General features: G+C 44.7%; 1 protein-coding gene across 2 annotated transcripts in view; it reads right to left on the bottom strand.

Moving 5' to 3' along the window:
• Window positions 1-3254: 3254 nt before the first annotated feature.
• Window positions 3255-12790, bottom strand: part of LARP1 (La ribonucleoprotein 1, translational regulator) — a 145960-nt gene continuing 136424 nt past the window's right edge. For both annotated transcript variants that reach the window (XM_060240275.1, XM_060240274.1), the window contains exons 13-19: window positions 10305-10510; window positions 10055-10161; window positions 9572-9723; window positions 8624-8768; window positions 7837-7946; window positions 6630-6757; window positions 3255-4282 (exon numbers count right to left, since the gene is read on the bottom strand). In XM_060240275.1, coding sequence (XP_060096258.1) covers window positions 4037-4282; window positions 6630-6757; window positions 7837-7946; window positions 8624-8768; window positions 9572-9723; window positions 10055-10161; window positions 10305-10510 — 1094 coding nt within the window. In that variant the 3' untranslated portion in view covers window positions 3255-4036. The remainder of the gene's footprint in view (window positions 4283-6629; window positions 6758-7836; window positions 7947-8623; window positions 8769-9571; window positions 9724-10054; window positions 10162-10304; window positions 10511-12790) is intronic.

Genomic DNA, 12790 nt, shown 5'->3' on the forward strand with positions numbered 1-12790 from the left:
GTTCTAACAGTACAGTCAACTAATCAGAAGCAAGATGAGAAAGTACAGAACCCTGGAGGAACACAACTGCAGAAAAAGCAAATGTAGGAAGAGAAGGAGGAAAGGTAATGGGGATAGGATAGACAGAGCACCAACACTTAGTAGTAATAAAGGTCACTTACTTCCACTATCTATCCTAAACCAGCTTTCAGACTTCTCACCCAGACCTATTTGTAAGAGTTAAGGGCACCACTTTTTAGACACCTTTTTTTTTTTTTTTGCACAACAGGAAAACCTACTGATTTCCTACTAAGAAATATTAATAGTAGCATCAGATACAGGGCAGTTGCAGGTGGCTTCCTATGTAACAACTGAGGAGCTCTCTTCTGAGAAGGTACAACCACTACAGGGATCTGAGCATGGGAGACCAATGTCTGTTGAACTTGTTCCATTTTATAAATTAAAGCGTAAATTGAAACAAGTTAATTGCAACACAGGGATTCCTTTAACATTTGGTCTCTTCCCAAACTGATAATGGCAAAATCCATTGTTTCTGCTGGGCATGGGGAGGATGGGGTGGAAGAGACTTGTGGTAACAACAGCCATGCACAGCATGCTAGAGCTACTTGCCTACATACACACACTGGTACCACTGTCTTAAGATGGTGCAAGAAATTCCATATTCCCACATAGCAGGAAAGGGCTAGGCTTCCTCAGTGGTGACCTGCCTTCAGTTTGTCTCTTCAACTGTGGAGAAGAGAATTTGTGGTCTGGCTTCACTGTCTACCCAGTGATAACCAGACAGGAACCAATGTGCCATTCTTACAGGGAGTAAGGGTCACTTACCTTCTCCCTTCCCACCTGCTTTGCTTTAAGGAGAAATGTTATACACTGTAACCATGCTCTTTTGCACCACCAGACAGTCCTTTCCTTTGCCTTTGATTCCTCAGCAAAGACAAACACTTTTTATCCAGAGCCCTTAGGTGAAAGAGGCTAGCTATTGCAAGTGCAACACTTCATGGCTAACAATCACTGGGAAGAAGCTCAAAAACCATTTCCTTATGGTTAAAAAACAGCTGGCAAAAAGTACTGGTTATCTCACAACTGTATCTAGCCTGAATGCTTGGAACCTTTCTACCTTATCAAATGTTGTTTCCTCCTATTTGCATAAGGTAAGGATACAAGATTGCCATTGTAGCCCATTTTCCTGTCACTACATGCTAAAATCCCTGCACAGGTTTAACAAAGAGCTCGAGTGACTTCAATACACAGAGCCAGAGAAAGGAAAGGAAAGCAACAGAAGTCTGGACTGCTGATTCTACTGTTGCAGTGCAGACCCAGGATAGGTACTCTGCAAAACTTGGTGAAACAGTGGAATGCTTTCTTTTATTACTTATGTATTTAAAATGCTATGCATAAGACAGGCTAAGGATTTGATGCAGAATAGGATAGGATCACAACTGAAGCAGTAAATAAAAAGTATTCCGCCACTTGGTGATGCCATGTGTTTTGTGGTCAACCAAGTCTGCTCCATTAACTCCCACTAACAGCGTGCTCTGACACAGCTAGACCATTTGCTTGACAAAACAGGCCCTTACCAGTAAGCCCCATCTCCTCCATTACCTACATCTCTGGCACCCACACAAACGAAGAGTGATGCATCAACCATTTCCTTCCAACCCTAAATTGATAAATATATGCTCCAAAGGGCTAACTGCAAGGCATATCAGTATTCTTTACTGCCATTGGCCTCAGGGCTACACTCTTTGGCAGTTTTTTGATATACTGCAAACACACCTAAAACGTAAACACTAAAAACACAGCATCCTGAAGACCTCTCTCCCCACCCACCTTAGACACTTGGCCTGGATCCAAAAAAGCATGGGGACAGTTTCAGCCCATACAAAAATTCTCTCCCTCCCCGACCCATCTAGAAACAGCTTCAACCTACCTCCCCAAATACTGTGAGGAGGGACTGGATCCAAGCCATGCTGTGTAGATCCACATAAATGATATTGTACTCCTTTTTGCAGCCACCGTTGTATCCCTTTTAAGAGTCAAGTGACAAGCTGGAGTGGCACAATGACCAAGTAATCTCAGATCTTCAACCTTCCACTGAAATCTCTGGCTTTCAGAACAGGGACTGTACACAAAGGAACGTACAGAATGAGGCCGGAGGGGGGGGGAGGGGAACAAAGCAGGTTGTTAGAAACCAGTTGCCTCTGTGCAGATGCTTCCATCTTCTTGGATGTACACTCCTATGGCTCCAATACCAGCTGCTTGTTAAGAGTTAAATGTGCACATTGTGAATAGTTTCAGACTTCATTCCGTTATCCCAAGAAAAAAAAACAAGCAAGGTGTTTTCTATCCAGTCCTATTACACTGAGCAGAAGGTCATAGTTCCAATACACAAAGTGATCACCTCATGGTGCAAGACAGTCAAGGTGTCTGTAGCTAGAGAAGAGTCTAAGCAGCTGAGCCCTCCTTGGCTACATGGTCAACCTAGGGAAGGAAGGAAGGCTAGCATGCGATTTGTAAAAAGCAACTACAAAGAAGGAAGCCTGCACAGAAAAGTTAACACTTAGCAAGCTGCCTCTGATTTGGAAGCCACCACCACACAAACACACAAAAACCCACCTTGTTTGCATTAAAGCTGATTTCTCTGTGTACACATTCTCCTTCAACCACATATGTTAAGAGCAATAATATGCCCCCGTAGATCTTCTTTGTGAGAAATACCCATTCCTGGCACATCTGCCTGCCTGCCCTGGGATAGGAAGAATTCATGAGATAAACAGGCTAGTTCCTGGCTTCTCCTGGTGGGAAAAGGAGGAAAATGGCAGTGCACCTGGAGGTCTGAGTGAGGCAATAAGCACATATAGTTGCTGTACCAGGAAGGGCACCATAACAGTTGACACATTTACATCGGCATCAACTACAACAAAAGCAAAGTCTTATAATGAAGTGCCCTAGGATCCCCTGTTCCAGAGGTTGTCCATGTGGCTTAAACCAACATTCATCCAGAGGTCAAGAGTACTGTTCCACAGTCAATGCCAAGCACAGCCAGGTCAGAGGGGAAATCTCCAGCTATTTCAGGCATGAGTCACAGGGCCAGGAAACAGCAGAGGCCATCACTGCCTGACTGAATCCCAAACAGACACCGTGCTCCAAACTTGCTCAGAGAAGTCAGGGAGGCCTCCAAGTTCCCAACTCCACAATAAGGCAACTTATTTTCAAGGAAGGAAGCAAAGAAACAGATTTTTTTTTTAAACAAGTTTGTGATTTTTTTTTTGTTTTCTGTTTTTAAGAGAAAGCTCTTTCAGCAAAGTCTCATAATGAGATTAGAATTCCTATGTGAAGGGAGACAATGTGCGAGTTTATGTTCTACCCATCACATGAAAGGAACGGAGCAAGCCCAAGGCGAGGTGGGCCTGCATTCGGCCAAGGTCCTTTGGTTGACTTCCAGTAGCTAGTCTAGGATGGAAAGGGAGAGCAGCATGGAAGGGAGCCATAACAGAAGTGACACTGGTAACAGTGGCAAAGGGACTCCTTGTGCATTGTCGTGTCTGCTGGGCTTGGAAAGCCAAAAAAAAAGGAGGCTTGTTTCCAAATGGAACTTCATTGTTCTGCCTGCCCCTCCAGCTTTCCAAGTGGGCTGCATAGTTGATCAGTGTTCAATGGGATGAGGAGGAGCTGGATCATGTGGCTGCACGATGCAGAATTGTTTTGGTTAATCCCAACAAACTTCTTCTATCAATAATTTAAAACTTGATATATATATATAATATATATATATTTATAAAAAAATCTCCCGCTTCCCAACCCTACCCCTAAAAGGCGATAAGACATGAAAATGTGGGGATCTGGCTCCTACCAATGACTTAATCACAGCGAGAAAAAAGGATGCTTTCAACTTGGATCATCTTGTTTCTCCAGCCAACAAGAGAAAATCATGTGCATTGTAGTCCCCACCTCCCGCAAGCAGCCTAGTCTTGAACACCCACATTCCAACTCCTTTTCTGTCCCTGCCCCCTTTCCATCAGAAGTTCTGGTGTGTCTATTTCCCCATCGTTTGAGTTTCCACAGTTGCTGTGGAAACAGCATGTGGCTGGCTCAGGCTTTTGGCATCCTCCTGCACAGGCTGGCTAGATGAGGCAGGGGCTTGGCTAGATGAGGCAGGGGCTTGATTGGAGGGGGTCTGGCTGACTGATTTGCTGGAAGACTGGGATGGATATCGCTTCCTTCCGTCTACTCCCAATGCTGATGGATATCTCTTATGGCCACCTTCTTCTCCTATAGGGGGCTGAAATAAAAACAACAGCTGAATTATATGACACCTCTTAAGCATCTCTAATTTTGAGGCACATATAGTATTCTGACATCTTTTTCTCTTTACATGACACTCCCCAGATCCTGCTTGCTTACAAAATTAGTCCTTGAGCTGCCATACGTACTTTCAATTATGACTTATAACTATTGGAATACACACTGTAGAAATCAATAGGTCTCTTATCATATTTTCTGACCAGATTCAGCAGAAAAAATATCTAGGAAAGAGATGGGGGAAAAATGAACGATATGAAAGACAAAAGGAAAGAAAGTGGAAGCTATCTGTGCTGGGCTATCAATGTTCTCACCATAAATCTGTAAGTCTACCTACAATTTTGCTGTTTCACATAATTCACGTTAAAAGGAAGCAACCTTTTCTGAAAATGTATCATTAGACTATATCAACTTCAAGCTGTTTATTGTTTGGACAGGAGGCAGAGTAAGAACAGTGAAATGAACTGTTTATACATGGGGTGCTCAGGTTCAATGAAATAGAAGTTTGTTCCAAGTAAAACTGCGAAAGAACTTCAAGAACAGAATGGAAATCTGCTGTGCGGCCTGATTTAAACTGGACTGCCCAACAGACCTGTCTCCCATCCTATATTGTACCCCTTTAAATGCCTTTTTGCAAGCTGTGAGTAAACCCCAAAGGCATTTGAGAGCCAGTTTGGTGTAGTGGTTAAGTGTGTGGACTCTTATCTGGGAGAACCGTGTCTGATTCCCCACTCCTCCATTTGCAACTGCTGGAATGGCCTTGGGTTATCCATAGCTCTCGCAGAGTTGTCCTTGAAAGGGCAGCTTCTGTCAGGGCTCTCTCAGCCCCATCTACCTCACAGAGTGTCTGTTGTTGTGGGGGAAGAAGATAAAGTAGACTGTAAGCTGCTCTGAGACTGATTCAGAGAGAAGGGCAGAGTATAAATCTACAGTTGTCATCAGTCATAAAGGGCTTATGGTCCCTTTTTGGTGATGAGTTTATTGTAAGGTGTTTAAAGGGATTGCAATCCCTTTAAACACCCTTTAACTTCAGCTATCCCCAGCAGTCCTGAAAACCCCCAAATATTTGCAAGATTTTTCAGGTCAGCCATTTTTGGAGAATCAAATAAATACTGGGCTCTAATCCGGCTGAAAACATTATCTGGAAAATACCAATAAGGCATTTTTTTAAATATATATTTTTCTGGCTTGGTATAAGCAAAATGCACATCCCTAGATCCAACAATGCATGCAGAGAAGCAATTGTATTTAACACAGCAATAGCTCAAAAGCTGCAGCAACACATAGCACACCAGTATAATTTTAACATACAATTGAATGTACAAATTTATTTACACCAATTATGTCCTGCCTTTCTCCCCAACGGGTTACATTGTTCACCTCTCCTTACAACTGCCCTACAAGGTACCTCAGGCCAAGAATGTATAACCAGCCGAATGCCATCCAGCAAGCTTCTATGGCAGTGTGAGGATTTGAACCCAAGCCTCCTAGATCCTAGTTTGAGACTTTAACACTGTGGATCAGGAGCTACATGGGGCTTTTTCAAACATACTGATTGACTCTTGAGTCCCCACCGCCCTGTCAGTCTGCTTGGAGAAGATGTTTCTCTCTTTAAATCACTTATCCAAAGCAAGCCAGCCAAAGGCTTGTAGAATGCATTTAAAGTTGCTTTCTTTCCACCACCTCTCCCTCCCTCCATTTATTTTCCTTCCTTTCTTTAGCTCTTAAACATCTGACATTCATGTCTTGTGGCTCTCAAATATCTGATGTTTATTCTATGTGGCTCTTATGTTAAGCAAGTTTGATCACCCCTGCTCTAACAATTACACTGGACTGTTTGCCAGATAGTTCACATGATTTTATTCCATTTTCTTTTGAAAATGCATCAGGAGGAATACCTAGTGCTACGTCTTTCATACACAGAAAAGATAATGGGGATATAATCACCTTCACAAAACAAAGGGACAGCATGGAGTAATTTGCACTTGAAAAGGGAACATAGCACAAGCAGAAATCTTCCATGAGATCCAAGCAGTGCTTTCATTCCCTCCTTTCCACAAAACTGTATCATCTCATACAAAGAACATCAAATAACTTTAGGGTAGTACCTGAAAGCATGGTAACCATCACAGACAGAACTCTGGCTGCCTGGCTGGAATACCTGATGCCATCTAAAATACAACGCTTTTAACTGAGTCTGCCCACATGCTTCAGCAGTCAGTGATGTACACATACACACGTGTAAACTCCACCCTTCGAACTGATTATGATGTGTGTCACACACACATTGTTGAGTGTCACCTACATGCAAGCAGTTGTGTACTCACATCCACTCTGAAGTCTTCAAGGCGCCGGAATTTGCTGAGGTATTCTTGCAGTTTGCTGTCAATGTCCAAGTTTTTGGCTTTGGAATATTTTAAGAAGGCCCAAAATTTTTCAAGCCCATAAAGTTGCCCTGTTATGACAAGGAACAAAAGACAAGTCAGTTATGCTCACAAAGCAATGTTACAGAAAAACCAGAACAGCTATAAGGACACATTCTGCCAACCTAGTATTCAAATGTCATGTACACTGATTAAAGGCATGTTCCAGAGGCTATGAAAATAAGCCAACCCAGATGAACAGGAAGTTACATAAAAGTATAACACTATGGGCACTTTTACCCTGACTCGGATAGCCCAATCTTCTCAGTTCTCAGAAGCTAAGCAGGGTCAGTCCTGGTTTAGTATTTGGATGGGAGACCACCAAAGAATTCCATGGGTTCTATACAGAGGTGGGCAATGGCAAACCACCTCTGTTAGTCCCTTACCTTGAAAACCTTATGGGGTTACCATATGTTGGCTGTGATATGACAGCAAAACGGGGAGGGGGGCAATTTTAGTCCTACAAGGCACAGCTGCTCCAACATACCTTCAGGCGCATGATCAAAATAATGACGGTCACATGTGACTTTATGTTAAAATGTGCGGTGTGACTTTAGCTCAAAGGTGGGATGGATGATCACAGGTACCACAATCAGGCTTCAGCTGGGGGCAGAGCTCTCTGGAAGAGAAGCTGGCCCTGCACCAGTGGTGTTGCCCAGCTTCAGGCTGGTGTGGAGCCAGTTTATTTTTCCAGGCAGTTTAAGTTGCCCAGGAAGAGAAGCCTCTAGGCAGAATTTCTTCCTGCTGCACACAGATCCCAAGGCCAGCTTGTCTCCCCAGGCAGCTTAAACCGCTCAGAAAAAGCAGCCTCCAAGCTTGGTATCTGACTTCCTTCTTCCTCTCCTCATCTATTTGCGCTCTCTTCCTTCCTTCCCCCTTCTCCTTGCCCCAAACCTGGAGATTTTTGGGGTGGAGCTTGAGTGGTGAGCGCTGCCTCCTGATGCACTTCCAGTGATGTCAGGGGTGTGTGACATATGTGAATGCGTTATGCTAATAGGCTCAGGCACCTCCTTTTCTGCAAAATGACCCCGACCACAATTCATTGCTATAAAGTAAGACTTATGAAGAAACCCCTGGGACCAACAGTATGGAACCCATGGTGACCACTTACCAGCTTCATAATCTTTTATAGTTTCTTCTTGAAAATCTTTAAATATGTCAGGCCGGAATTTTTTCTCCAGCCCATAGCTGTAGTATCTAAAAAGGCACTCCAGTCCATACCTGCAAAATCATAACACATCCATCATCATTAGTTCCTTAGGATACAATTCAGATGCAGGGCTGCACTGGAACATTTCCCTAAAGAATCACCCTCTTCTGTGTCACCAGGCATCCAGAAAGGGCAAATGTCCAAGGCTCCCCTGTAACCTCCCTATCTGGAAGGCCAAGCATGCTGCTACAGAGCTAGTCTTTTACTTGCTCTCTACATAATCTAGACCATTACTACCTCTCTACATGATTCCTAGGGTTACCAACTCTGGGTTGGGAAATTCCTGGAGATTTAGGTGGAGAGGTCCTAGAGGACTTTAATTCCAAAGAGTACACCCTCCAAGACAGCCATATTCTCCAGGGGAACTGATCTCAATAGCCTGGAGATGAATTGTAATTTCAAATCTCCAGGCCCTACTTGAAGAGGGCAAAGTCCTTGCAAAAGCACAATGCTTTCCTGGCAAATGCACTTGGTTGTTAGTCGTAAAACTTCCTTTCTTTTTCATTCTCTAATATGCCACATGTATCCCCTTTTCACCAATACCCACAATTTTCTCACTGATAGCTTTCTCAGAATTCCTTTCTCTTACCCATCTAAAATTTTTTCAAGCTCATCCTCCATCCCCTTGTCCCAGCCTTTAAACAATGCTGTTCCTTGATAATGATACACTGAAAATACTCCACCCTACCTGTACCCTTCTTTTGCATCTTCCAAGGCCAACTGCTTGAACTCCTCATACATTTTTTTGTTAAAGTGATCACGAAGAAAGAACGACCAGAATCTGAAGAGTGTGTTCATTTCCTGGGACTGACCTATGCCCAGTCGCTTACGTTCTGTTCAGAAAAAAAGAGGCATACTGTAAAGCCCAAGAGACCCATGAAACTTTCCAAGAAAAGGAAATTTTACCTATCCCATGGGGTAGATGGCCTTATGCAGTATACACAAATGAAAGTATCTGCTCAATCTGGGATGTGTGTGCATGGTTCTACTTACATTATAAAAGTTTTTTTACACATTGCACAGGAAGACACAGGAAGATGGACATTTGATCTTCCTTCAAAGTCTGATGGGGGATTCAATTCATCAAGGTATCTTCCACACTTCTGAGAAGCTTTCACAGCAAATCTGACATTAAATCACATTTTGCTTATCTATCTTTACAACACAAGGACTTCCTGTCTCCACCCCATTGCTGCAGACCATTTTGGTTTTCAAATATTAAGCAGATGCATTAAACACACAATCATGAAGACTTGGGGGGGGCATGGTGGGAGGGCTTCCAGTGTCCTGGCCCCACTGATGGACCTTGAGATGGCACCTGGTTTTTTTGGCCACTGTGTGACACAGAGTGTTGGACTGGATGGGCCATTGGCCTGATCCAACATGGCTTCTCTTATGTTCTTAAAACAACAACAACAAAGCTTCTGAACTGACAAACAACCCTGGATGCCAGCCACTTCTATCAGTAAGCATTCAGCAAGCAAATCCTGGCCATTCCGGCCGACAGGTCCATCCTTCCACTGCAGGAATGGGCAAGATGCAATTCTAGCATCTGTATCATTAAGCAGAGTAGTTACCACACTCAGTACTGCATAAAAGCCAAGTACACAATTTCAGCTGTATATAGCAGACCCACCGTTAAGGCAACGCCGGCGATACTTGTGGTAGACATGTTGCGTGAAACCATTTTCCTTAAGGAGTTCATGGGAGGGGTGCTGGAACTTGGGCAACGACTGTGGAGTGCACCCATAGCTGCCGATGGCTGGGGTGCCTTCTGAAGGGCTGGAACTAAGCAAAAAGAAACACTGTCAGTAAAGCCATCAACAACATTGCATTAATACTGCTGGCATTTTCTGAAAGGATCACCAAGAGGCTCAAAGAGAGGTATTTTCCAGTTACAGGCATGTTTGTGACCAAATACTAAAGAGTTCTTAATGGAGGGTGAAGGTAACATCATGAAATGGAGAAACAAGTCCAGTTTCCTTAATGATTAAACTAAAGATTCATGCACTCAATTGTGCTTTTCAAGAAGTAGTGTAAACCTTTTTAAAAAAAACCCTTTATTTTTCAGCTGTACTGACTTGGGTCTTCAGATCACCAACTCTCTGCTTTTTGGTACCTGATGGATGCAGTTCGAGGCCTATGTTCTCGGGAATCCATCACCCATCCAACGTGGCATTCCATTGGAGGATTTGAACTATGCCGCGTCTTCCTCTTTCGAGGTGTCTGCAAGAAGCAGGGGCTCAAATTAAACTTCTCTGCTCCCAGCACTCTCAAATCAGTACAGACCAGAAAAGCAGTCACAAAAACCTCTAAGCATCATCACATCTATGTACGTATATGGGAAGCCTCTGGTACTCAGCCCTTACCTTGGCATCTATCAACCTGCCTTCTTTAACCACTGGGTAAAACCGAGGTGTCTGTGTTGGGTCTTTCAGCTGAGGCGTGCGAGGGGTCCGTGGAGTCCTGGCATTGCGGTAGTTTGGAGATTCTGGCACAGTTGTTGGCAAAGATCGGGCAATGGTTGAAGGCTCTGGCACACCAAAAAGCTTATTGGCCAGAGCATCTGTAGGAACTAAAGGATGAAACCAGTTGCTAAAATTAATACCCTAAATTCTTTCACCAACAAAAGCAATTTATTTCCAATTCTCCCTAGTGGTTTCTCCTGCCCAACGCACGGCGCTTGCTCTGCAGGAGTTTTACACTTCCAAGGGCGCTTATAACGCCTTAGCGGCGATTAAGGTTTACAATGCTAAGGTTATACCCCAATTAATGTACGGAGCTGAGATTTTCTTGTATAATAAAATAACTAAATTGGAGATGGTTCAATCGAAGTTTGTACGATGTATCCTACAGGTGCCAAAATATGCCTCATCTATTGCAAATAGGCTGGAAACGGGGCTTCCAAGCCTCTCCACAGTAATGTGGAATAGGTTTGAGTCTCCTTCTAAGGGTGCTGGCGAATCCGGATGATATAGTACATCAAATCTTCTATGACTCATTTGTTAGCAATTGGTTGAGGAAATTAAATTCCAAACTAGAGGAATGTGATCTGAATATTGATTCCCTAGCCCTCATGTTCAAGAACGGGGCAAAAGTAATTATCAGAGACCGATTACTGGAATTGGAGTTAAAACAATCTCTGGCCAAAGCTGGGGGGACGTATATCCCAACCTTTTTTACAAGTGATCTTAAATGTGCCAGGTATCTAGAAAAGATACAGCCAATTAAGATGGACAGGTTTCTTACCTGTAACTGGTGATCTTCGAGTGGTCATCTGTGCAATCACACATATGGGTAATCCGCAGGATTGGCCCCGACCTCGGAGAGTTCAAAGCAATCTTGATCGTAGATCTGGCGCGCCTCCCACTTGTCCTGGGAGGAGACAGCTACTGCGCATGCCTGGACAAGGGGGAGGTGCTTAGCCACTCAGTTTCTTCCCGCCGCCGGATAGGTGGAAATAACTGTGCTTACTAGCTTCCAGCAGCGGGGAAGGCTGGGTGGGTCTGTGTGATTGCACAGATGACCACTCGAAGATCACCAGTTACAGGTAAGAAACCTGTCCATCTTCTTCGTGGTCTCTGTGCATTCACACATATGGGTGATTAGCGAGCCATTTCTTCGGAGGTGGGTGCTGGACCTGTAAGAACATGAAGGGTTAGAGCGTAACGTAATGATAGTGGTACTCACAGTGGTTAGTCGAAGATCGATCGTAGCACTGCTTGTCCGAAGGAGGCATCTCGCCGGGCACGGACGTCGAGAGCGTAGTGCGAGGCGAAGGTAGATGTGGAGGACCAGACGGCTGCAGCGCATATGTCCTCTATAGGGATGCCTTTCATGAAGGCAGACGAGGTAGCCACGGCTCTGGTTGAGTGGGCTCGTATATGTTGAGGGATTGGTTGTTTTGCCAGCTGGTAGCAGAGTTCGATGGCAGCAACAATCCATTTGGAGAGTCTCTGAGTAGATATTCTGCTGCCCTTATTATGGGTAGCGTAGGTGACAAAGAGTCTAGGGTCTTTACGGATTTGGCGGGTTCTGTCTATGTAGAAGGCTAGGGCTCTCCGTGCATCCAGGTTGTGGAGTGCCCTTTGTCCCGCGTCCGCGGGGTGCTGGAAGAAGGCTGGTATAGTGGACTGTCTTCCTAGGTGAAAGGTAGAGACGACCTTGGGTAGGAAGGTCGGGTCAGGTCGGAGGACCACCGTACTGTTATGAAATATCGTATACGGTGGGTCTGCTCTGAATGCGCAGATGTCACTGGCCCTCTTGCCTGTGGTGAGGGCCGTAAGTAGTGCCGTCTTCCATGACAGCAGGTGTAGTGGGATGGAGGCCATGGGCTCGAAGGGTGGTTTCATGAGTTGGCTCAGGACTAGGGACAGGCTCCAGGTGGGTAGAACTTGTTTGATTGGTGGGTGTAGGCGAATGATGCCCTTGAGGAAAGCTCTGGTCGCGTGGTGAGAGAATACCGTTGTGCCATCGATGCGGGGGTGGAAGGCAGAGATGGCTGCCAGGTGTACCTTCAGGGAAGAATACGACAGACCCGCTCTGGAGAGCGTTAGGGTGTAAGTTAGTACCTGAGGTATAGTGGCGAGGTTGGGGTCGAAGTTGTGCTGTGAGGCATAGTGTGAGAAGCGTTTCCACTTAAATAGATAGGATTTCCTAGTAGATGGTTTTCTGGAGTTCACTAGGACCTGACGGACCTCCGGAGGGAAGTCTAGAAACTGATTCTCCAGGCTGTTAATTTGAGCGATGCCGGGTTGTGGTGAAGGACCCTGCCGCCCTGTTGAGAGAGGAGATCCCGTGTTTGAGGGAGCTGGATGAAGGTATTGTTGGACAGGAGCAGCAAGGTCGTAAACCA

This window comes from Heteronotia binoei, chromosome 5 (assembly GCF_032191835.1).
Source record: "Heteronotia binoei isolate CCM8104 ecotype False Entrance Well chromosome 5, APGP_CSIRO_Hbin_v1, whole genome shotgun sequence".
NCBI classification, from domain to species: Eukaryota; Metazoa; Chordata; class Lepidosauria; order Squamata; family Gekkonidae; genus Heteronotia; species Heteronotia binoei.